At 39.4% G+C, this 25,191-nt stretch overlaps 6 protein-coding genes across 8 annotated transcripts; all 6 read right to left on the reverse strand.

Moving 5' to 3' along the window:
- Positions 1 to 49: 49 nt before the first annotated feature.
- LOC121760747 (probable disease resistance protein At1g58390) lies at positions 50 to 562 on the reverse strand. Its single transcript, XM_042156373.1, has one exon. It carries the CDS (start codon positions 560 to 562, stop codon positions 50 to 52), a length of 513 nt encoding a protein of 170 aa, XP_042012307.1.
- Positions 563 to 2,863: 2,301 nt separating this feature from the next.
- LOC121760748 (probable disease resistance protein At1g58390) lies at positions 2,864 to 3,597 on the reverse strand. The gene is made up of 2 exons (XM_042156374.1): positions 3,492 to 3,597; positions 2,864 to 3,414 (listed from the first exon to the last, which is right to left on the reverse strand). Exons 1-2 carry the CDS (start codon positions 3,595 to 3,597, stop codon positions 2,864 to 2,866), a joined length of 657 nt encoding a protein of 218 aa, XP_042012308.1.
- Positions 3,598 to 7,084: 3,487 nt separating this feature from the next.
- On the reverse strand, positions 7,085 to 7,597 carry LOC121760749 (probable disease resistance protein At1g58390). The gene has a single exon (XM_042156375.1). It carries the CDS (start codon positions 7,595 to 7,597, stop codon positions 7,085 to 7,087), a length of 513 nt encoding a protein of 170 aa, XP_042012309.1.
- Positions 7,598 to 8,491: 894 nt separating this feature from the next.
- On the reverse strand, positions 8,492 to 9,004 carry LOC121760750 (probable disease resistance protein At1g58390). The gene has a single exon (XM_042156376.1). The coding sequence runs from the start codon at positions 9,002 to 9,004 to the stop codon at positions 8,492 to 8,494; it is 513 nt and encodes a 170-aa protein (XP_042012310.1).
- An 894-nt stretch (positions 9,005 to 9,898) lies between these two features.
- Positions 9,899 to 10,632, reverse strand: LOC121760751 (disease resistance RPP8-like protein 3). Its single transcript, XM_042156377.1, has 2 exons — positions 10,527 to 10,632; positions 9,899 to 10,449 (listed from the first exon to the last, which is right to left on the reverse strand). Exons 1-2 carry the CDS (start codon positions 10,630 to 10,632, stop codon positions 9,899 to 9,901), a joined length of 657 nt encoding a protein of 218 aa, XP_042012311.1.
- An 8,050-nt stretch (positions 10,633 to 18,682) lies between these two features.
- Positions 18,683 to 23,804, reverse strand: LOC121760332 (kinesin-like protein KIN-5D). 3 transcript variants are annotated; one of them, XM_042156012.1, is made up of 21 exons: positions 23,312 to 23,804; positions 23,067 to 23,196; positions 22,795 to 22,953; positions 22,252 to 22,707; positions 22,081 to 22,178; positions 21,835 to 21,991; positions 21,693 to 21,750; positions 21,530 to 21,606; positions 21,361 to 21,441; positions 21,164 to 21,275; positions 20,986 to 21,072; positions 20,723 to 20,898; positions 20,473 to 20,634; positions 20,293 to 20,400; positions 20,035 to 20,193; positions 19,873 to 19,956; positions 19,593 to 19,798; positions 19,409 to 19,510; positions 19,217 to 19,326; positions 18,997 to 19,148; positions 18,683 to 18,911 (listed from the first exon to the last, which is right to left on the reverse strand). In XM_042156012.1, the coding sequence occupies exons 1-21, from the start codon at positions 23,467 to 23,469 to the stop codon at positions 18,792 to 18,794; spliced, it is 2,952 nt and encodes a 983-aa protein (XP_042011946.1). In that variant the 5' UTR covers positions 23,470 to 23,804; the 3' UTR covers positions 18,683 to 18,791. The 3 variants fall into 3 exon arrangements, with proteins under 3 accessions (XP_042011946.1, XP_042011945.1, XP_042011947.1); XM_042156011.1 differs by having other exon boundaries at positions 21,693 to 21,762; XM_042156013.1 differs by having other exon boundaries at positions 21,693 to 21,762; positions 22,815 to 22,953; positions 23,312 to 23,453.
- Between the last annotated feature and the right edge of the window lie 1,387 nt (positions 23,805 to 25,191).

Consider the following 25,191-nt stretch of genomic DNA (forward strand, 5'->3'; position numbering starts at 1 on the left):
TGGAGATCGCACAATTTTGGCCACAAGCTCTCTGCTTTCTTCTTGTAATTTACTTTTCAAATAAATAATCAAATGGCGCGTTTTGCAAACCAAAATCCTCATCTCTTGCCAGTGACAAGCACATCTCTCGCACAGCGTCATGAAGTTTACACGTTCTAGTCGTCTGTCTACGAGTAGGATCATCACGTGCAATTTCCACAATTAACCTAGAAGCCAACTCAGTCAAGTAGCCTTGTGCTATCTCCATCAACTTCACTTCATTTGGGTGATTATGGTGCGAGCTCATGCCTTGTGCGATCCACATCACACATGGATCTATTGCCGAAATGACCTCGTCTTTCTTGTACATACCCGTATAGAGAAAGCATGTCTTCAAGTAACATGGCAGGTCTAGATAACTTAAGTGCAACACTTGCTGAATTTCATCATTCAGATTTTCAACACCAGTACGGGCACTTATGTTTTTATTAACCAATTTCCACTTTTCACTTGATTCCTTGTTACTCAATATCCCGCCAAGTAATGAAATGGCGAGTGGTAAATTCCCACACTTGCGTACCATTTCTTTCCTAATTTTTTCAAACATATTAATTTCTTCAGCTGCGAAGTAGGAGAAAAGAAAGCAATTATTTATTAGTAATTGCCAACTCTTGTTATATACTATATAATTAATTTATCTGGAACATTGGAGGGTATACATGGTTTCCCCTTAATCTTGAGTAACTCGGTGAGGAGGCCAGCCTTGATTGCAAATCCAATGTTTGCGGTGTTGCGAATACGCATGGTGAGTCAAATCTTGGTTTTGGGATGAAAGACATTCTTAAGTTGTTCCCAATGGCCAACACTCCAAATGTCATCAATGACAAGCATGTACTTTTTAGCTTCCTACACTTGAAACAATAGGTGTGCCAACTCTGTGAGGCTCAAATTTGAGCTATTGTGGAGAGGGCTGAGTTGCTTCAACACATCCTTCAAAACTGATTTGGGTTTGGGAGTCCAGTTGGTGCACCAGACTATGGAACCCAACAAGTGTCTCCAGCTACTCAAGACCTTCCAACCTCATTCTGTAACCCTTTAAATAGCATAATATACGGGAAGGAACAAATGCCTTAATCGTAACATTCTATCCAAAACACCATTTGGTATTAGAACGGTCCCACTATTCCATAGATCCAGTGTATGCAAGTACACCAAATTTTTCACGGACGACGGTATCTCGTCAAACAGGCAATTGCGGAAGCGTAAAATCCGAAGGAGGGCTAGTTTACTTATCTCCTCTGACAATTTTCCTCCCTCGAAAACAAATCCGCATATAGATAGCGTGTTAAGCACTTTGAATTCCTTCAAACGAACAATTCTATGCGGAAATCGAGTGAGTGGCCTTCCCTCCATATCATTGACGAAAATTGGAGATCGCACAATTTTGGCCACAAGCTCTCTGCTTTCTTCTTGTAATTTACTTTTCAAATAAATAATCAAATGGCGCGTTTTGCAAACCAAAATCCTCATCTCTTGCCAGTGACAAGCACATCTCTCGCACAGCGTCATGAAGTTTACACGTTCTAGTCGTCTATCTACGAGTAGGATCATCACGTGAAATTTCCACAATTAACCTAGAAGCCAACTCAGTCAAATAGCCTTGTGCTATCTCCGTCAACTTCACTTCATTTGGGTGATTATGGTGCGAGATCATGCCTTGTGCGATCCACATCACACATGGATCTATTGCCGGAATGACCTCGTCTTTCTTGTACATACCCGTATAGAGAAAGCATGTCTTCAAGTAACATGGCAGGTCTAGATAACTTAAGTGCAACACTTGCTGAATTTTATCATTCAGATTTTCAACACCAGTACGGGCACTTATGTTTTTATTAACCAATTTCCGCTTTTCACTTGATTCCTTGTTACTCAATATCCCGCCAAGTAATGAAATGGCGAGTGGTAAATTCCCACATTTGCGTACCATTTCTTTCCTAATTTTTTCAAACATATTAATTTCTTCAGCTGCGAAGTAGGAAAAAAGAAAGCAATTATTTATTAGTAATTGCCAACTCTTGTTATATACTATATAATTAATTTACCTGGAACATTGGAGGGTATACATGGTTTCCCCTTAATCTTGAGTAATTCGGTGAGGAGGCCAGCCTTGATTGCAATTCCAATGTTTGCGGTGTCGCGAATACGCATGGTGAGTCAAATCTTGGTTTTGGGATGAAAGACATTCTTAAGTTGTTCCCAATGGCCAACACTCCAAATGTCATCAATGACAAGCATGTACTTTTTAGCTTCCTACACTTGAAACAATAGGTGTGCCAACTCTGTGAGGCTCAAATTTGAGCTATTGTGGAGAGGGCTGAGTTGCTTCAACACATCCTTCAAAACTGATTTGAGTTTGGGAGTCCAGTTGGTGCACCAGACTATGGAACCCAACAAGTGTCTCCAGCTACTCAAGACCTTCCAACCTCATTCTGTAACCCTCTAAACAGCATAATATACGGGAAGGAACAAATGCCTTAATCGTAACATTTTATCCAAAACACCATTTGGTATTAGAACGGTCCCACTATTCCATAGATCCAGTGTATGCAAGTACACCAAATTTTTCACGGACGACGGTATCTCGTCAAACAGGCAATTGCGGAAGCGTAAAATCCGAAGGAGGGCTAGTTTACTTATCTCCTCTGACAATTTTTCTCCCTCGAAAACAAATCCGCATATAGATAGCGTGTTAAGCACTTTGAATTCCTTCAAACGAACAATTCTATGCAGAAATCGAGTGAGTGGCCTTCCCTCCATACCATTGACGAAAATTGGAGATCGCACAATTTTGGCCACAAGCTCTCTGCTTTCTTCTTGTAATTTACTTTTCAAATAAATAAACAAATGGCGCGTTTTGCAAACCAAAATCCTCATCTCTTGCCAGTGACAAGCACATCTCTCGCACAGCGTCATGAAGTTTACACGTTCTAGTCGTCTGTCTACGAGTAGGATCATCACGTGAAATTTCCACAATTAACCTAGAAGCCAACTCAGTCAAGTAGCCTTGTGCTATCTCCATCAACTTCACTTCATTTGGGTGATTATGGTGCGAGATCATGCCTTGTGCGATCCACATCACACATGGATCTATTGCCGTAATGACCTCGTCTTTCTTGTACATACCCGTATAGAGAAAGCATGTCTTCAAGTAACATGGCAGGTCTAGATAACTTAAGTGCAACACTTGCTGAATTTCATCATTCAGATTTTCAACACCAGTACGGGCACTTATGTTTTTATTAACCAATTTCCGCTTTTCACTTGATTCCTTGTTACTCAATATCCCGCCAAGTAATGAAATGGCGAGTGGTAAATTCCCACACTTGCGTACCATTTCTTTCCTAATTTTTTCAAACATATTAATTTCTTCAGCTGCGAAGTAGGAAAAAAGAAAGCAATTATTTATTAGTAATTGCCAACTCTTGTTATATACTATATAATTAATTTACCTGGAACATTGGAGGGTATACATGGTTTCCCCTTAATCTTGAGTAACTCGGTGAGGAGGCCAGCCTTGATTGCAAATCCAATGTTTGCGGTGTCGCGAATACGCATGGTGAGTCAAATCTTGGTTTTGGGATGAAAGACATTCTTAAGTTGTTCCCAATGGCCAACACTCCAAATGTCATCAATGACAAGCATGTACTTTTTAGCTTCCTACACTTGAAACAATAGGTGTGCCAACTCTGTGAGGCTCAAATTTGAGCTATTGTGGAGAGGGCTGAGTTGCTTCAACACATCCTTCAAAACTGATTTGGGTTTGGGAGTCCAGTTGGTGCACCAGACTATGGAACCCAACAAGTGTCTCCAGCTACTCAAGACCTTCCAACCTCATTCTGTAACCCTCTAAATAGCATAATATACGGGAAGGAACAAATGCCTTAATCGTAACATTCTATCCAAAACACCATTTGGTATTAGAACGGTCCCACTATTCCATAGATCCAGTGTATGCAAGTACACCAAATTTTTCACGGACGACGGTATCTCGTCAAACAGGCAATTGCGGAAGCGTAAAATCCGAAGGAGGGCTAGTTTACTTATCTCCTCTGACAATTTTCCTCCCTCGAAAACAAATCCGCATATAGATAGCGTGTTAAGCACTTTGAATTCCTTCAAACGAACAATTCTATGCGGAAATCGAGTGAGTGGCCTTCCCTCCATATCATTGACGAAAATTGGAGATCGCACAATTTTGGCCACAAGCTCTCTGCTTTCTTCTTGTAATTTACTTTTCAAATAAATAATCAAATGGCGCGTTTTGCAAACCAAAATCCTCATCTCTTGCCAGTGACAAGCACATCTCTCGCACAGCGTCATGAAGTTTACACGTTCTAGTCGTCTATCTACGAGTAGGATCATCACGTGAAATTTCCACAATTAACCTAGAAGCCAACTCAGTCAAGTAGCCTTGTGCTATCTCCATCAACTTCACTTCATTTGGGTGATTATGGTGCGAGATCATGCCTTGTGCGATCCACATCACACATGGATCTATTGCCGGAATGACCTCGTCTTTCTTGTACATACCCGTATAGAGAAAGCATGTCTTCAAGTAACATGGCAGGTCTAGATAACTTAAGTGCAACACTTGCTGAATTTCATCATTCAGATTTTCAACACCAGTACGGGCACTTATGTTTTTATTAACCAATTTCCGCTTTTCACTTGATTCCTTGTTACTCAATATCCCGCCAAGTAATGAAATGGCGAGTGGTAAATTCCCACACTTGCGTACCATTTCTTTCCTAATTTTTTCAAACATATTAATTTCTTCAGCTGCGAAGTAGGAAAAAAGAAAGCAATTATTTATTAGTAATTGCCAACTCTTGTTATATACTATATAATTAATTTACCTGGAACATTGGAGGGTATACATGGTTTCCCCTTAATCTTGAGTAACTCGGTGAGGAGGCCAGCCTTGATTGCAATTCCAATGTTTGCGGTGTCGCGAATACGCATGGTGAGTCAAATCTTGGTTTTGGGATGAAAGACATTCTTAAGTTGTTCCCAATGGCCAACACTCCAAATGTCATCAATGACAAGCATGTACTTTTTAGCTTCCTACACTTGAAACAATAGGTGTGCCAACTCTGTGAGGCTCAAATTTGAGCTATTGTGGAGAGGGCTGAGATGCTTCAACACATCCTTCAAAACTGATTTGGGTTTGGGAGTCCAGTTGGTGCACCAGACTATGGAACCCAACAAGTGTCTACAGCTACTCAAGACCTTCCAACCTCATTCTGTAACCCTCTAAACAGCATAATATACGGGAAGGAACAAATGCCTTAATCGTAACATTCTATCCAAAACACCATTTGGTATTAGAACGGTCCCACTATTCCATAGATCCAGTGTATGCAAGTACACCAAATTTTTCACGGACGACGGTATCTCGTCAAACAGGCAATTGCGGAAGCGTAAAATCCGAAGGAGGGCTAGTTTACTTATCTCCTCTGACAATTTTCCTCCCTCGAAAACAAATCCGCATGTAGATAGCGTGTTAAGCACTTTGAATTCCTTCAAACGAACAATTCTATGCAGAAATCGAGTGAGTGGCCTTCCCTCCATACCATTGACGAAAATTGGAGATCGCACAATTTTGGCCACAAGCTCTCTGCTTTCTTCTTGTAATTTACTTTTCAAATAAATAAACAAATGGCGCGTTTTGCAAACCAAAATCCTCATCTCTTGCCAGTGACAAGCACATCTCTCGCACAGCGTCATGAAGTTTACACGTTCTAGTCGTCTGTCTACGAGTAGGATCATCACGTGAAATTTCCACAATTAACCTAGAAGCCAACTCAGTCAAGTAGCCTTGTGCTATCTCCATCAACTTCACTTCAGTTGGGTGATTATGGTGCGAGATCATGCCTTGTGCGATCCACATCACACATGGATCTATTGCCGTAATGACCTCGTCTTTCTTGTACATACCCGTATAGAGAAAGCATGTCTTCAAGTAACATGGCAGGTCTAGATAACTTAAGTGCAACACTTGCCGAATTTCATCATTCAGATTTTCAACACCAGTACGGGCACTTATGTTTTTATTAACCAATTTCCGCTTTTCACTTGATTCCTTGTTACTCAATATCCCGCCAAGTAATGAAATGGCGAGTGGTAAATTCCCACACTTGCGTACCATTTCTTTCCTAATTTTTTCAAACATATTAATTTCTTCAGCTGCGAAGTAGGAAAAAAGAAAGCAATTATTTATTAGTAATTGCCAACTCTTGTTATATACTATATAATTAATTTACCTGGAACATTGGAGGGTATACATGGTTTCCCCTTAATCTTGAGTAACTCGGCGAGGAGGCCAGCCTTGATTGCAAATCCAATGTTTGCGGTGTCGCGAATACGCATGGTGAGTCAAATCTTGGTTTTGGGATGAAAGACATTCTTAAGTTGTTCCCAATGGCCAACACTCCAAATGTCATCAATGACAAGCATGTACTTTTTAGCTTCCTACACTTGAAACAATAGGTGTGCCAACTCTGTGAGGCTCAAATTTGAGCTATTGTGGAGAGGGCTGAGTTGTTTCAACACATCCTTCAAAACTGATTTGGGTTTGGGAGTCCAGTTGGTGCACCAGACTATGGAACCCAACAAGTGTCTCCAGCTACTCAAGACCTTCCAACCTCATTCTGTAACCCTCTAAATAGCATAATATACGGGAAGGAACAAATGCCTTAATCGTAACATTCTATCCAAAACACCATTTGGTATTAGAACGGTCCCACTATTCCATAGATCCAGTGTATGCAAGTACACCAAATTTTTCACGGACGACGGTATCTCGTCAAACAGGCAATTGCGGAAGCGTAAAATCCGAAGGAGGGCTAGTTTACATATCTCCTCTGACAATTTTCCTCCCTCGAAAACAAATCCGCATATAGATAGCGTGTTAAGCACTTTGAATTCCTTCAAACGAACAATTCTATGCGGAAATCGAGTGAGTGGCCTTCCCTCCATATCATTGACGAAAATTGGAGATCGCACAATTTTGGCCACAAGCTCTCTGCTTTCTTCTTGTAATTTACTTTTCAAATAAATAATCAAATGGCGCGTTTTGCAAACCAAAATCCTCATCTCTTGCCAGTGACAAGCACATCTCTCGCACAGCGTCATGAAGTTTACACGTTCTAGTCGTCTGTCTACGACTAGGATCATCACGTGCAATTTCCACAATTAACCTAGAAGCCAACTCAGTCAAGTAGCCTTGTGCTATCTCCATCAACTTCACTTCATTTGGGTGATTATGGTGCGAGATCATGCCTTGTGCGATCCACATCACACATGGATCTATTGCCGGAATGACCTCGTCTTTCTTGTACATACCCGTATAGAGAAAGCATGTCTTCAAGTAACATGGCAGGTCTAGATAACTTAAGTGCAACACTTGCTGAATTTCATCATTCAGATTTTCAACACCAGTACGGGCACTTATGTTTTTATTAACCAATTTCAACTTTTCACTTGATTCCTTGTTACTCAATATCCCGCCAAGTAATGAAATGACGAGTGGTAAATTCCCACACTTGCGTACCATTTCTTTCCTAATTTTTTCAAACATATTAATTTCTTCAGATGCGAAGTAGGAAAAAAGAAAGCAATTATTTATTAGTAATTGCCAACTCTTGTTATATACTATATAATTAATTTACCTGGAACATTGGAGGGTATACATGGTTTCCCCTTAATCTTGAGTAACTCGGTGAGGAGGCCAGCCTTGATTGCAAATCCAATGTTTGCGGTGTCGCGAATACGCATGGTGAGTCAAATCTTGGTTTTGGGATGAAAGACATTCTTAAGTTGTTCCCAATGGCCAACACTCCAAATGTCATCAATGACAAGCATGTACTTTTTAGCTTCCTACACTTGAAACAATAGGTGTGCCAACTCTGTGAGGCTCAAATTTGAGCTATTGTGGAGAGGGCTGAGTTGCTTCAACACATCCTTCAAAACTGATTTGGGTTTGGGAGTCCAGTTGGTGCACCAGACTATGGAACCCAACAAGTGTCTCCAGCTACTCAAGACCTTCCAACCTCATTCTGTAACCCTCTAAATAGCATAATATACGGGAAGGAACAAATGCCTTAATCGTAACATTCTATCCAAAACACCATTTGGTATTAGAACGGTCCCACTATTCCATAGATCCAGTGTATGCAAGTACACCAAATTTTTCACGGACGACGGTATCTCGTCAAACAGGCAATTGCGGAAGCGTAAAATCCGAAGGAGGGCTAGTTTACTTATCTCCTCTGACAATTTTCCTCCCTCGAAAACAAATCCGCATATAGATAGCGTGTTAAGCACTTTGAATTCCTTCAAACGAACAATTCTATGCGGAAATCGAGTGAGTGGCCTTCCCTCCATATCATTGACGAAAATTGGAGATCGCACAATTTTGGCCACAAGCTCTCTGCTTTCTTCTTGTAATTTACTTTTCAAATAAATAATCAAATGGCGCGTTTTGCAAACCAAAATCCTCATCTCTTGCCAGTGACAAGCACATCTCTCGCACAGCGTCATGAAGTTTACACGTTCTAGTCGTCTGTCTACGATTAGGATCATCACGTGCAATTTCCACAATTAACCTAGAAGCCAACTCAGTCAAGTAGCCTTGTGCTATCTCCATCAACTTCACTTCATTTGGGTGATTATGGTGCGAGATCATGCCTTGTGCGATCCACATCACACATGGATCTATTGCCGGAATGACCTCGTCTTTCTTGTACATACCCGTATAGAGAAAGCATGTCTTCAAGTAACATGGCAGGTCTAGATAACTTAAGTGCAACACTTGCTGAATTTCATCATTCAGATTTTCAACACCAGTACGGGCACTTATGTTTTTATTAACCAATTTCCACTTTTCACTTGATTCCTTGTTACTCAATATCCCGCCAAGTAATGAAATGACGAGTGGTAAATTCCCACACTTGCGTACCATTTCTTTCCTAATTTTTTCAAACATATTAATTTCTTCAGATGCGAAGTAGGAAAAAAGAAAGCAATTATTTATTAGTAATTGCCAACTCTTGTTATATACTATATAATTAATTTACCTGGAACATTGGAGGGTATACATGGTTTCCCCTTAATCTTGAGTAACTCGGTGAGGAGGCCAGCCTTGATTGCAAATCCAATGTTTGCGGTGTCGCGAATACGCATGGTGAGTCAAATCTTGGTTTTGGGATGAAAGACATTCTTAAGTTGTTCCCAATGGCCAACACTCCAAATGTCATCAATGACAAGCATGTACTTTTTAGCTTCCTACACTTGAAACAATAGGTGTGCCAACTCTGTGAGGCTCAAATTTGAGCTATTGTGGAGAGGGCTGAGTTGCTTCAACACATCCTTCAAAACTGATTTGGGTTTGGGAGTCCAGTTGGTGCACCAGACTATGGAACCCAACAAGTGTCTCCAGCTACTCAAGACCTTCCAACCTCATTCTGTAACCCTCTAAATAGCATAATATACGGGAAGGAACAAATGCCTTAATCGTAACATTCTATCCAAAACACCATTTGGTATTAGAACGGTCCCACTATTCCATAGATCCAGTGTATGCAAGTACACCAAATTTTTCACGGACGACGGTATCTCGTCAAACAGACAATTGCGGAAGCGTAAAATCCGAAGGAGGGCTAGTTTACTTATCTCCTCTGACAATTTTCCTCCCTCGAAAACAAATCCGCATATAGATAGCGTGTTAAGCACTTTGAATTCCTTCAAACGAACAATTCTATGCGGAAATCGAGTGAGTGGCCTTCCCTCCATATCATTGACGAAAATTGGAGATCGCACAATTTTGGCCACAAGCTCTCTGCTTTCTTCTTGTAATTTACTTTTCAAATAAATAATCAAATGGCGCGTTTTGCAAACCAAAATCCTCATCTCTTGCCAGTGACAAGCACATCTCTCGCACAGCGTCATGAAGTTTACACATTCTAGTCGTCTGTCTACGAGTAGGATCATCACGTGCAATTTCCACAATTAACCTAGAAGCCAACTCAGTCAAGTAGCCTTGTGCTATCTCCATCAACTTCACTTCATTTGGGTGATTATGGTGCGAGATCATGCCTTGTGCGATCCACATCACACATGGATCTATTGCCGGAATGACCCCGTCTTTCTTGTACATACCCGTATAGAGAAAGCATGTCTTCAAGTAACATGGCAGGTCTAGATAACTTAAGTGCAACACTTGCTGAATTTCATCATTTAGATTTTCAACACCAGTACGGGCACTTATGTTTTTATTAACCAATTTCCACTTTTCACTTGATTCCTTGTTACTCAATATCCCGCCAAGTAATGAAATGGCGAGTGATAAATTCCCACACCTGCGTACCATTTCTTTCCTAATTTTTTCAAACATATTAATTTCTTCAGCTGCGAAGTAGGAAAAAAGAAAGCAATTATTTATTAGTAATTGCCAACTCTTGTTATATACTATATAATTAATTTACCTGGAACATTGGAGGGTATACATGGTTTCCCCTTAATCTTGAGTAACTCGGTGAGGAGGCCAGCCTTGATTGCAAATCCAATGTTTGCGGTGTCGCGAATACGCATGGTGAGTCAAATCTTGGTTTTGGGATGAAAGACATTCTTAAGTTGTTCCCAATGGCCAACACTCCAAATGTCATCAATGACAAGCATGTACTTTTTAGCTTCCTACACTTGAAACAATAGGTGTGCCAACTCTGTGAGGCTCAAATTTGAGCTATTGTGGAGAGGGCTGAGTTGCTTCAACACATCCTTCAAAACTGATTTGGGTTTGGGAGTCCAGTTGGTGCACCAGACTATGGAACCCAACAAGTGTCTCCAGCTACTCAAGACCTTCCAACCTCATTCTGTAACCCTCTAAATAGCATAATATACGGGAAGGAACAAATGCCTTAATCGTAACATTCTATCCAAAACACCATTTGGTATTAGAACGGTCCCACTATTCCATAGATCCAGTGTATGCAAGTACACCAAATTTTTCACGGACGACGGTATCTCGTCAAACAGGCAATTGCGGAAGCGTAAAATCCGAAGGAGGGCTAGTTTACATATCTCCTCTGACAATTTTCCTCCCTCGAAAACAAATCCGCATATAGATAGCGTGTTAAGCACTTTGAATTCCTTCAAACGAACAATTCTATGCGGAAATCGAGTGAGTGGCCTTCCCTCCATATCATTGACGAAAATTGGAGATCGCACAATTTTGGCCACAAGCTCTCTGCTTTCTTCTTGTAATTTACTTTTCAAATAAATAATCAAATGGCGCGTTTTGCAAACCAAAATCCTCATCTCTTGCCAGTGACAAGCACATCTCTCGCACAGCGTCATGAAGTTTACACGTTCTAGTCGTCTGTCTACGAGTAGGATCATCACGTGCAATTTCCACAATTAACCTAGAAGCCAACTCAGTCAAGTAGCCTTGTGCTATCTCCATCAACTTCACTTCATTTGGGTGATTATGGTGCGAGATCATGCCTTGTGCGATCCACATCACACATGGATCTATTGCCGGAATGACCTCGTCTTTCTTGTACATACCCGTATAGAGAAAGCATGTCTTCAAGTAACATGGCAGGTCTAGATAACTTAAGTGCAACACTTGCTGAATTTCATCATTCAGATTTTCAACACCAGTACGGGCACTTATGTTTTTATTAACCAATTTCAACTTTTCACTTGATTCCTTGTTACTCAATATCCCGCCAAGTAATGAAATGACGAGTGGTAAATTCCCACACTTGCGTACCATTTCTTTCCTAATTTTTTCAAACATATTAATTTCTTCAGCTGCGAAGTAGGAAAAAAGAAAGCAATTATTTATTAGTAATTGCCAACTCTTGTTATATACTATATAATTAATTTACCTGGAACATTGGAGGGTATACATGGTTTCCCCTTAATCTTGAGTAACTCGGTGAGGAGGCCAGCCTTGATTGCAAATCCAATGTTTGCGGTGTCGCGAATACGCATGGTGAGTCAAATCTTGGTTTTGGGATGAAAGACATTCTTAAGTTGTTCCCAATGGCCAACACTCCAAATGTCATCATTGACAAGCATTAGCTTCCTAGACTTGAAACAATAGGTGTGCCAACTCTGTGAGGCTCAAATTTGAGCTATTGTGGAGAGGGCTGAGTTGCTTCAACACATCCTTCAAAACTGATTTGGTGTGAAACTTTTGAGAAACGCAAACCCAAGCGAAGGAGTCGAAGAAGCACTTGGTGGTTGGGTGATTGTACACTTTTCTGGCAATACTAATTTTATGCCACCCATCCCCTACAACTATATAACTCAGTGTGCTTCATCATCAACTACAAGGGATACAAGTTATTCCACTTCATTCTCTTTCCCCACAAAAACTACAAGGGATACAAGCATGTTGAGAGCTCGTGGATCCTTTGCATTCTACATGTGACATGGCACACTTTGCCAGATTGCATGGCTGACTCACTGAGACAGCCTCCTTGTTGATGACTGGAGCATTTTGATTCAAGGATGCTCCTCCAATACCTCCCTTCAATTCGAGAGTGGATGAGGGAGAAATATTCATCTTGTTGAGAAGCCGCGAGAAGAATTGATACCCCAATGGTTTGGTGAGAACATCGGCAATTTGATCAGATGTAGGAACATATCTAAGTTCCAACTTCTTGTCTTTCACTTTATCTCGAACAAAATGAACATCTAGCTCAATGTGTTTAGTTCGAGCATATAGAACTGGATTGCTGGCCAATGTAATAGTGCTAACATTGTCTATCCAAACAACAGGAATTCCCAAAGATTTGATATTAAGCTCATGAAGTAAAGATGTGAGCCAACTGACCTCACACGCTGCATGAGCAAGACTTCTATATTCGGCCTCTGTACTGGATTTGGAAACCACAACTTGTTTTTTAGAGCACCAAGATATAAGATTCTTACCAAAATATACCCAGTACCCAGTGACAGATCTCTTATCATCAGAATCAGCCGCCTAATCAGAGTCAGAAAATGAAACCAGCTTAAAGTCCGTTCTTTGCACATGAAGACCATAGTCGATTGTAACTGCAAGATACCTTAGGATCCTTTTGACAGTTTTCCAATGTGAATCAAGAGGTGAAGCCATGAACTGGCTTACTTTGTTGACACTAAAGCTGATTTCAGGCTGAGTAATTGTAGCATATTGCAAAGCACCTATTGTACTTCTATATAGTTTCCCATCCAAAAAAAGGATCACCATCAGCCTTGGAAAGTTTGAGATTTGTTAACATTGGAGTGGGAAAATGCTTTGAATCAAGCATCTGTGTCTTGGCTAATAACTCTCTAATGTATGAACCCGGACTTAAATAAAGGCCTTGTGATGTGTAAGCTACTTCAACACTAAGAAAATGTTTGTCCTCTCCCAAGTCTTTCAAGGAGAATTTCTCACTAAGTTGAGAAATAACCTTTCTAACAGCAGATGCATATAAGCCAGTGATGAGCATATCATCTACATAGATAAGAAGATATGTGACTTCTTTTCCACATAACAGAGAGGTGTCTGCTTTGGACTGAGAGATGCCAAGATCCAAAAGAGAGGCTTGAATGGTTAAAAACCAAGATCTAGAAGCTTGCTTCAAACCATACAGAGACTTGTTAAGTTTACATACTAAGGTTGGATCACCTTGCTCAAAACCAAGTGGCTGCCTCATATAGATTTCTTCATCCACATTCTCATGTAGAAAAGCATTATTAACATCTAGATGGTTAATGGTCCATCCAGAGGAAACAACAATTGACAAAATCAATCTGATAGTAGTAGGTTTAGTAACAGGGCTGAAAGTTTCATTGAAATCAAAGTCTAGTTCTTGAGAAAAGCCTTATGCAACTAACCTTGCCTATGTCTTGCTATACTTCTATCAGCATGTCTTTTCAACTTAAAAACCCAAAGATTCCCAATAAGATGTTTTCCAGGTAGAAGCTGTGTCAAAATCCAAGTTCTATTTTTTATAAGAGCAAGGAACTCTTCAAGCATAGTCGCTTTCCAGATGGGAATAAGAAGAGCTTCTCTGGCTGATTTGGGAACTCCAAGAAAAGTGAGCATATAGATTCTGGGTTTAAAGATCCCAGCTTTATTTCTAGTAACCATTTTGTGACTAGGAGCTGCACTGGGAACAATTGGTGCAAGAGTATTATCATCATGTATGATAGGATCGGAAGCATTAATTGGAGGTGAAGGTAATGGAGTATTGGCTGCATCAGAGGTTGTAAGTGAAGGTGGTGGAGTGAAAGAAGATGATTGATCAGAATTTATATGTGGTGAAGAAATGAGAGAAACATTTGGAATAGGTAATGAGACTTGAGAAGGAATTGGTGAATTTTGAACAAAGAAAACGGGTTGAGAAAGGATTGGTGGTGAAATAGAAGGTAGGAAATTCTTGATTTTTGGCAGATTGGGAATAAGATTTAATTTTGACATTTTGTGTGGAAAAATAGACTCATCGAAGACGATATCTCTAGTTATGATCACTTTTCCAGAAGAAAGAAGAGCTTTATAGCCTTTATGAGAAGAACTATAGCCAAGAAAGGTAGAGGGGCAGGATCTAAAGTCAAGCTTGTGCTTGTTGTAAGGTCTGGTGAAAGGATAACATAGACATCCAAAGACTCTAAAGTCTGTATAATTTGTCTTTGATTTGAACAAGTACTCAAATGGTGAAATAAATTTAAGGATAGGAGTAGGGATCCTGTTTATGATGAACACAGCTGTAACAAAAGCATCATCCCAAAAACCTTTAGAAAGACCAGATTCAGTGATACGTTTATTATTCCACATATCTAGCATTATTATTTAATTGCATTATTTAGTTAGATATTTAGGGATTGCATATCTTTTTCATATATTTTGTCTTGCTCATTAAGTTAGTATCACTATTATAAATAGTGCTATTATTATTCTCATTAATCAATCAATCGTTTATCGTCTTTCTTGTTTTCTTTATCGTTTTTCTGCAAACCCTAGTTGTCGACGGGATTTCGCCTCCCGGGACTTCTAATCTATCTTCCGCCATCGCGTTAAGGAGAATATCCTTAACAAATTGGTGCTTTCATTCTCGAACTCATGGCCGAAGTCAATCTTCGTTCATGGCCGGAGGTATCGCAAGTATCCGAAGACTTGCAATTGAATTCAATAGCTGCAAAGTTGGAGCATATTCTCGCTAGGTTCGCCCGACTCGAGTCTCGATTGGTTGAGCATGAGCGCAGGGTAGCAGCAACACTCCCTCCGTTGCAACCCGAACCTGATCCACCCTATGCTTTGCAATGGCAGCAATCGCAACAACCGGAGAGACAGGATTGGCGGTGGCAACAGCACCAGCCCCACATGCAGCCGGTCCAGATGCGACGTCCAACAGGCTGGGACCCACCCAGCTACTGCTGCACGCAGACCTTCCACGCCGGTTATCAACAATGGCAGCTGAATTACCATCCGCCGGAAGTGCAGCCAACGTACCAGCCACCGCAGTTCAACCGATCGCTGAGCCCCTGCACGACGTCGCTGCCTGCCATTGCCCAGCCACGATCCGGTTCAATGCACCTGCCTCAACAGTCCAGGGAGCTTATTGATTCGGGGCAGCCGCGATATCTTAACGATATAACCAACCTCTTGGTTCGATCGCCCTCTCCTGCCCAACTTGCTGTCGTAAATGATTACAACGAGAACAATGATGATGAAAATATAGCAGCGGAGAACATTGATAATACTCCCACAATGGTATTGAGTGAGGATATTCCCGAAGACATTAACGATGTTTCTAACAATGCTACTCGCAATGATGGTGTTACTCTTGATGTTCTAGACGACGAGCCCTATAAAGAGATCCTTGTGAACGAAAATATGATGCCTCAAGTGCTCGTTGAGGCATATGATGACAAAATTGGTGATGGAATTATTGTTCCAACACATTGTGAATTGGAGATAAAATATGATACAGAGACGTTGTTTGAGGAGAATGTTGTCGGCTATGCGGATATCTGTATTCACGTTAAGAGCCTATCTAATAGAATTATTGGAGCAACAAATATTAAGAGCTCAAGATCCCATATAAATATTATGTTCACAGGCATAATTGAATCATGGTGCCAGTCTAGCAAGCAAAGTTGTTTCCATTATCGGCACCGACCGTGCACGTTTGATCCAGGAGGGGAGGTCTCGCCAAAGCTGTTGTTTTGGACTCTCTTCATTGTGTCGTGGTTCCCACCTTGAGGACAAGGTGGATTTTAACTGCGGGGGAGTTGATACGTTTATTATTCCACATATCTTGCATTATTATTTAATTGCATTATTTAGTTAGATATTTAGGGATTGCATATCTTTTTCATATCTTTTGTCTTGCTCATTAAGTTAGTATCCCTATTATAAATAGGGCTATTATTATTCTCATTAATCAATCAATGAAATAATCGTTTATCGTCTTTCTTGTTTTCTTTATCGTTTTTCTGCAAACCCTAGTTGTCGACGGGATTTCGTCTCCCGGGACTTCTAATCTATCTTCCGCCATCGCGTTAAGGAGAATATCCTTAACATTCAGCCAATAAACCTAGTCCTATTTCAACAATGTGTTTGTGTTTTCTTTCAGCTAGACCATTCTGTTGAGGTGTGTATGGACACGATACTCTTTGTAAGACACCACATTCTTGCATGAACTTAGATAATCCTTGAAACTCCCAACCCCAGTCACTCTGAAGAATTTTCAACTTAGCATCAAATTGAGTTTCTGCCATTGCCTTAAATTGCTTCAAAGCTTGTTGATTTCTCCTTTGTTTTTCAATAGATATATCCAAGTAAATCTGCTTGCATGATCAATGAAAGTAACGTAATACTTGAAGCCATTTCTAGAAGTAATAGGTGAAGGACCCATACATCACTGTGCACAAGTTCAAGTGATTTTGAGTGTTGAGTAATGGAATGCACATATGGTAATCTGCGACTCTTGGAAACTGAACAAGGAAGACAAAGACTAGAATCTTTTATTTAACTAAAAGAGATATTACAATGATCTAGAGCTTTCTTGACAACAATGTCTTCTTTGAGTTTCACTCCCTTTTGTTTTGTGAGAGATCAGGTATCCAAGGAAATAATTCTCAAGGGCATACTTGATGATGGCCTCTACCACTTCTTTTTACATAAGTCTCCCTCATCATCCAAGATTTCAAGATCCTTCATATCTGACAATAAGAGCAGAAATGGTGTTCCTGTTTCTAGCTCATCATCTGTTGCTTTTCATTCTACCTTAAATTCCTCTAGTTCTAGCTTAGGTCTATGGCACACAGTGTGGATCCTTTGCATTCTACATGTGACATGGCACACTTTGCCAGATTGCAAGGCTGACTCACTGAGACAGCTTCCTTGTTGATGACTGGAGCATCTTGATTCAAGGATGCTCCTCCAATAGAAATTAATGGGTTTGAGTCAAAGCTTATTGGGTTCGTGTCCTTATCAGGTCGACCCGTTAAGAACACGAAAATTCGTGTTCGATTCGAGTTATCCATTAAGAAATAATATTATAATATTATTAATTTTTAATATTTTAAAAATGATATTTTTTTTGTTGAATCTATTGATGTTATTGTCATCAGATCAGATTGTGTAATCAGATTTTAAGTTTTTATTTAGACTCTTAATGATCAGATTCAAGGTTTTGTAACTTTTGTTAATAAAAAACACTTGTTATCAGGTTCTTACCGTGTTACCAGGTCGTATTGTTATCGTGTCATATTGACCCAATTTGGTTCGTGTCGGGTTCGTGCCGTGTTCGGGTCTGAGGGTAGCAGATCGGGTTCGTGCCGTATTCGGGTCTGAGGGTAGTAGGTCGGGTTCGTGCTGTGTTCGGGTCTGAGGGTAGCAAGTTGGGTTCGTGTTCGTGCTCGGGTTTGGGGTTTTCTTAACAGGTCGTGTTCGTTTTTGTTCTTATTGGATCGGGTCGTGTTCGTTTTTGTTCTTATTGGATCGGGTCGTTAACAGGTTGACCCTATAACAACCCAACAAGCAGATTTGTCACCCCTAGAATGCATGCAGAGTGTCTTGTACGGAGTATTTATTTCAAAATTATAAAATATATTTTTGTAAATTTTAAAAATAAAAGAATAATAAATTAATGTTCTTATTTAGTACTCCATCCGTTCCATGTTAATAGAGTCATTTCTAATTTTGGCAAAAAGTAATCATCTCTTACTTTATTCTCTCTTCATCTCTCTTACTCTATTTATCATTCACTTAACACACTATTTTTAAACTCTGTACCGAAAAAACGCCTTAATTAACAAGGATCGGAGGGAGTAGTAGTATTGCAAAATTTTATCCATCCGTGTTCAAAATATTGATTGTACACAGAGTTATCATTGACATGAATCGTCATTTGAGTATTCTCTTTTTTTTTTGGTAATGTTAATATTATCTCTTTTTAAAGGGCTGAAAGCCTGAAACTATGAAACTTGGTTATTGAAAATGTATTCTCTTCATTTGTAAATGACATATTTACTCTTTTTTTGTTTCCTAACTATGTTATGCGGAATCTGTTATCTTAATGTAATAGCTAAACAAAATTTAAAGTTAAAAGTTGGATTTCATGATGATGATGAAAAAGAGGAAAGAATATTGAGAGAATTGAGTAACATGAGCTGATATTTTTTTGATTTGGGGTATGTGACACCAAATTTGCTATAAATATAATATTGGGTATACATTTGAATGAACATTTGATGAAGTATCCAATTTAGGATGCAACTGCATTATGAGCTTTGGGTGATTGCAAACTCATCAAACTCTCTATCTCTTCTCTACTTGCCACAACCACGTTTCTCTTCCTCGGACTTTGACATGACCAACTATCCACCTGCTCACATATATACACATTATTATTCAGTGTTTTTTTCTCTCATGGATTTGATCATTCTAAAAAGATGAAGACATTTCCTTACCAAGTAGTCATCAACAAGGGATTTTCTTGCTCTTCTTGAAACATCAGCTACTTGTTCAGAGTGGATGCTGCTCGTTTGCTTCGTGGAGACGAGGCAACGTGCACTTAGGAGCCCGGCCTTCTCCGATGCTTCCTGGTCTAGTCTGAGAGGATCTACACAAGAAAATGTGATATCAAAGGCTATGACAAATACATATAATTAGGCAAGTGAAGATCCTTACTCTCAGCAGATAACATTAACTTCTTTGTAGCATCCTGTGTTTCTTCAAGAAACGACGCTGCAGTTGATGAAAATCGAGCGTGGATCTTCTCAATAGCCGCTGTTTCATTCCTGCAAATCAAAATGGAAGTATTTGTGTGGTTAGATGTAATGGCCTCAAATCAAATGGCAGCAAATGAGAGAGCTTACTTACTTGATAACAGAATCTTCCGAGTCAAAATTCGTCTTCATCGTATCCAAGAGGGATTCTTCAGACAATCTCTGTTGTTGTGAAACCTCTGCCAAGTCTCTCATGCTGCATCAAAGATTGCACTAAAACTACTAAGCATATTCAAAATAAGAAAGCCGGAAGAGGTGTGTCATTTTATCACGTTTACCAGCATTGAAGGTCATCTTCAAGAGCGCATTTACCGGCTTCAAAAGCAACAGAATCTTCCACATAGTTGCTTTTTGTTGTCTCAATGAAACCATTCCATTTTCCCTCTGCATCTACTGTTAGACTTTGCATGTCCGATATTTCAAGATTTAGCTTTTCTCCTCTGTTAAAGGCGCTCTCTAGCATGTCGTCTACTGCTTCTTGTATCTGAAGAACAAAAGCACATAATTATGTATAGGCCATTCAAATTTGGAGATGAGGTTCATTGCAATAACATTTACCATTTTCTTCTTCCTAGAACTCGAATTCGCCAAAAGTTTGGCCATTTCTTCTAACAAAAGCTTCTCTTCAGTTGCAGAGATTTCCTACAAGTAAGCAAATTAGTGAGTTATACAAAATCTCCATAGCCAAAGCAAAAAAAATGAAAGAAGCTCCAAGATTACCTCAAACTTCGTCGTGAAGGCGTGCAGCTTATGTTTAGCCATATTTTGAGAATCCTCTTCAATGAGTGTCAATTTGGATATATAAATCTTCATAGTCTTGAAAAAATGAACAAGGCTACTGGAAATGGACTTGGATGTATGGTAGGTTCGCGCATGAGTCTGACGGAAAAAGGTTGATTCATGACATTATCAAGCGCCCTTGTACATGGCCGTGTGCCATTTTGTCGCATAAAAACTAGATAAAATATTTTTTCTTACCTCCTCCTGCTGCTTCATGAATGCATCCAACCTCAATCCAAGATTGCTCATGTTACTTTTCAAACCATTGTTAATGGCATGAGCATCTGATGACTTTTTTGTCACAAGCTGCGAAGGGATTACTGGTTAGTTTTAGTAACGAAGGGGAACCAAAAAGTGCGTACAAACATCAATCCTCACATCCATAATGCACGAAGAGTGAGCTGATAACTCGGAGCTCAATCTACTTAAGGCCAGTTGAGACTTTTGATATAGTTCTTCAGCTGAACCATCCAAATTATTGACACCGAACGCATGCAGCTCTTTGAGATTTTCGATCTTTTTGAATAGATCGTCTATCGCCTACATCAGATGAAAATGCCGTACAAGATTCATACCCCACATGAAACAATCAAAGAATAGACATTACTCAAAACAGTTTATGAGCTACCTTAGCTTTTGAAGTTAGAAATAATTGTGTATCATCTTGGAACTCCTTCCAGTTCTGTTCTTGGCTCTTTGCTGAGGCCGAAACCCCTTCGTCCAACTCCTGAAGCTGCTGAACTAACTGAGAATAGAAATCCTCTACACGTTGCCTGTTTGTTTCTTCTAAGTTGTTCTTGTGTTCTGTTCGACAAGAAAATCAATACTAGTCACTTATCTGAGACAAATTTTAGAAAAAAATGATGATATATTTGAAGAAGAAACGCAGACCAATTTTGGCGAACAAGGTAGACGCGTCCAATGCAGCACCCTCTAAGTCTGATCGAAGCTCAAGTGCTTTCTTTGTCAGTTCTTTTCCTGTACATTATTAGCAATACGCTTTGTTCAGAAAAAATATAAATGAGATTGCATTCAACACAAAGAAATGATGTGAAAAACACCCTCTTACCAGAAGAAATGAGATTGAATATTACAGTCTCCTTATCTCTACACATGTCTTTTGCTTGTTGACATTGATCTTCAATATTAAGCAAAGATTGTCGAGCCGTTGTCAGTTCTCTCTGGATTCAAACAGAACATGCACCATTTTTATTCGTTTCGGGCTAGAAAAACAGGAACAAGTAACAGCAGATGTATTATATATACCTCAGTGCTCAGTAATTTATCTTCCAAATCTACTCTTAGCTGTTGCTGATAAATATACAGTTCTTGCAGCTCCATCAGTTGCTACTCACAACAAAAAAAACCTTCTCTTCAGCCGCTCGTCTCAATAACAAAAATACTCATAAAACCAAGTAATACAAGGGCTACACACCTTCCTCAATGCATCTGCACTATGTCGATAACCATGATCACCATAACCACCATTCATTTGCTTCGAAACACGAAGTTCTGATGCGATAGAATCAAAACATAACTAACTCAGCTACTGCATTTCGCGTGTAGGATCTAATTTATGAGACATGAGAAACATCTACCTTGTTTCAGACTATCTATCTGAGTGTAAAGCTCTTTGATCAACGTAGATTTCATCAACTTTTGGTTCACCTGAAAATCGAACCGACCTCATCTCATTCCTCGTCCAACACAAAAAACAACACTGAACAAGAAACCAAAAACCTCAGGTCTGTTCTTGATACATTTAGCACGAAACGCGTAGTCAAGAGTGCTGAGTGTCTCTTCTTGAGAGAGAATGGATGGTGAAATCGTTGCTATAATGCACGTTTTCGTCTTACCTCCCAACGAATCCCTCAACAACCTAGTCAACTTGCTGTCCCTGAGATTCAAAAAGGGCTACCCTTACACCTGAATTCTGTCAGACAACACGATGCAGCATTCATTAAACTTGACAGAAACAAGACATACCTGTATGGAACATGCGTAGAATTGTCAGCCAACGCGTTGATAACCCGCCCGAGTGTAAGCAAACTCTTGTTTATCTCACCAGCTTCCCTTGCTCTCACCTGCATCATCAGAACAAAGTTAAACGAGTTCAAGAACGGAGCAGTAAACTACACAGAGTGCGTGTATCAGGACCTCTCGTGCACCAGAACGCAAAATGTTCTCCGAGCCAGCAAGGTCCACAAGATTCAACCTGCCACACCTGATCATCTCTGATCCATCAGTGGTGCTAGGCTCCTTAATCTGGACTGTGATGGTGAGAATCGAGTGAGAACGGTTGCTTTGCTTGTTCACGAGTGTCTCAGCCGTGTGCTTCCTAGACGACCCTCTATCCAAAATTGCACAAATCTCATCCACACTACACACAATCTCTTCCTCCAACCCTCTAACAAAGACAGCGCCTTTCCCATCTTCCATCAGTAATAATGACTTCTTGGCATTATCCGGTGCCAAGAGATCTGTTATCTCCTCGTTGTAGAGCTCAAGAAACGTCACCTTCATGCTGTAGTCGGCACTATCCCTCTCCAACACGTCGAATATCTGCTGCACAGCTCTTGGGATCACACCGGCATTTTCATGGAACTCACCATTCTACAACAGAAACCAATACATCAAACAACATGATAAAGCATTTCTTATGACTGCAACACATTTTTCAGCTGATATAAAGCAAGAAACCTTGTGTTTTCGTCCTTCACCTTCCATGGTGTAAGTCTTGCCTGTCCCAGTCTGGCCGTAAGCGAAGACGGTCCAGCTGTAGCCTTCGAGAACTTCAGCAATGGCGGGAGCAACGACATCATCGTACACATCAATCTGCTTCGAATTCGGACCAAACACCTAAACAAGCACAAGAAACAACCCTCAAAAATCCTTAAAAAATCTATTCTTGAAACTACCATTCAGTTCAAAATCAGTCCTGCGATTGCCATCATTTGAGCAAATAATCAAACCTTATCAAACGCAAAAACTTTATCATTTTGCTTGCTGCCTGTGTTTTGAGTGGCAATCACTTGATGTTTGGTCTCATCACACGAGATGATTGAGGATGTTTTTGCTCTGATCTCTCCTTCAGACAGAGGCCTAATGTGAACAGAAAAACACTGCATCATAAAACACATGTCCAAAACAAAAACAAAAACAACATTTTTGTGCAAAGAACTTATTTTGATATGATGAGAAGATGAAAAAGGGTCACCTGCATCGTGCAACAACTTGCACATTTACGCCTTTGAGATCATCGTTGGATCGAAAATCTTTTGTCGGACTCTCATTGCTACTCCACAGTGTTCTACGCATAGATGATGGAGTCCAACTCCTTCTTCTTTGATTAGTATTTGTTTTTGAACTATCCATGTTATTCAAAAATCAAGAACCTGAGATTTGCCAATAGTCAATTCAAGAAGAGAAAGAGAAGGGACTAAACATGGAGGAATGTGAAAACTATTCTGATCCTAGGAAAATCCGACAAGAAAAATGCAACTTTGTCAACATGAACAATGAATTTAGGACATCCGATAAACTAAACATGATGCATAAAATAATCCCTTTTGAGAAAATAATTGAGTTGATAAACAGAGAGATTTCTGAAATTAGGAGTGGTATTAAGTCAAACCAAAAACAAAATCAAAATGAAATAAAGAAAATGGTAGGCCGGCTAATCGTAATGCATAGTGAGTGTAGGAAAGATAAAAGAGACAATTGATTAAGCGTTGAAATTTGTAAGGTTATGCTAATTTCACTTTAATAAATCACTCTTTTTCTAAAAAATTAACCACTCTTTTCCTTTATGAATTTTTTTTGTCTGCATCACCAATGATTATATTTGGAGGATCAAGAACAGTGACTTTAGGGTATCCTAGATTTTCTCCTATTTTAACTCCAGTGCGAAATCGTGCATATTATTATCATATAGACCAATACTGGAGATTAAGGGTGTGTAAAATCATAATTTAACCATTTGTACTTTGTAGTAAAAAAAATAATTGTGAAAAATAAAAAGATAATGAAAATAAACTAGGTATAATCCAATCGATAAATATGCAATTTGACCACGACACAAGAATCTGATACTCACAATAGTGAAGAATTTCTTTTAGGTTTGATTTGTAAGCTTGTTAAATTATTACTCCACGAGATTATTTCGGTTACAATTTGCTTTCTTAATTCGATTGGAGCGTTTACTTTCTTGTTATGACTCCCATGAGCGTTAATTACTTGACAATGTTAATGCTTAAAATAGTTAATTACTTAACGACATTAATGCTTAAAAAGAAGGCAGAACAAAACAGCCATTTTTTGTTTCTCAAATGTTGTAATGATGAAAAGCAACAATTTTAGATTAAAATAAATAACAGCCGACACCAATATATAGCGAAATAAGATTATTCATTCGCCCTCTTTAAAGAGAAGAAGAATCGAATGGGCCATTGAGAGTGGCAAAGAATGAGCATCTTAAGATTCGTTCGATTTCCCACCACCCCAACCACCCAATCATAAAACATGTAATATTATGACAAATCTAATACTACTATTTTGGCACGATCTATATATCGAAATAAAACAATATTGCATGAAATAAGTCTAAACACCATTTTTTTTCTTTGTACCCTCCCAATCTACAGAGCATTATAGAGTAAATTGGCGAAATTAGCTGTTTAGCTGTTCCGGTGCACCTAACTATTGCATGAGATAACATCAACCTACACAATAATTGGAGATATATATATATAGCTAAAATAAGTAGTAAGTAATACTACTTTGGCATCTAATAAAGCCTGAATTACTGTAAAATACTCCACTTACAGAAGCATCATATAAAACAAGTTTTGGGAATGTTATATTTCTCTCATTCACTCTTCATCGATACACATATGCATGCCCCTTTATAGGCTTAAGGATATAATCTTACGGTAAGTTTATTCCTCTAAACCTAATCTCATATACAAGGTAAGAATCAAATTAAACCAATTACTAATTCTCCTACTTATTGTGATTGCAGGAAATCGGCCAATTGATTCCTCAAAATCTTTCCTTCCAACACCCCCCCTCAAGTTAAGTAATAGGATCACCAATGCT

The sequence above is a fragment of the Salvia splendens genome, chromosome 13 (genome assembly GCF_004379255.2).
Source record: "Salvia splendens isolate huo1 chromosome 13, SspV2, whole genome shotgun sequence".
In the NCBI taxonomy this organism is placed as follows: domain Eukaryota; kingdom Viridiplantae; phylum Streptophyta; class Magnoliopsida; order Lamiales; family Lamiaceae; genus Salvia; species Salvia splendens.

Coding starts and splice junctions, on each gene's coding strand:
- LOC121760747 (XM_042156373.1), bottom strand. CDS start 562: ATGGTACGCAAGTGTGGGAATTTACCACTCGCCATTTCATTACTTGGC.
- LOC121760748 (XM_042156374.1), bottom strand. CDS start 3,597: ATGCGTATTCGCGACACCGCAAACATTGGATTTGCAATCAAGGCTGGC. Junction 3,415..3,491: donor TATACCCTCCAATGTTCCAG/GTAAATTAATTA, acceptor CCTACTTCGCAG/CTGAAGAAATTAATATGTTT.
- LOC121760749 (XM_042156375.1), bottom strand. CDS start 7,597: ATGGTACGCAAGTGTGGGAATTTACCACTCGTCATTTCATTACTTGGC.
- LOC121760750 (XM_042156376.1), bottom strand. CDS start 9,004: ATGGTACGCAAGTGTGGGAATTTACCACTCGTCATTTCATTACTTGGC.
- LOC121760751 (XM_042156377.1), bottom strand. CDS start 10,632: ATGCGTATTCGCGACACCGCAAACATTGGATTTGCAATCAAGGCTGGC. Junction 10,450..10,526: donor TATACCCTCCAATGTTCCAG/GTAAATTAATTA, acceptor CCTACTTCGCAG/CTGAAGAAATTAATATGTTT.
- LOC121760332 (XM_042156011.1), bottom strand. CDS start 23,469: ATGGATAGTTCAAAAACAAATACTAATCAAAGAAGAAGGAGTTGGACT. Junction 22,954..23,066: donor AAGTTTTTGCGTTTGATAAG/GTTTGATTATTT, acceptor GTGCTTGTTTAG/GTGTTTGGTCCGAATTCGAA. Junction 19,327..19,408: donor TCGGAAGATTCTGTTATCAA/GTAAGTAAGCTC, acceptor TTTGATTTGCAG/GAATGAAACAGCGGCTATTG.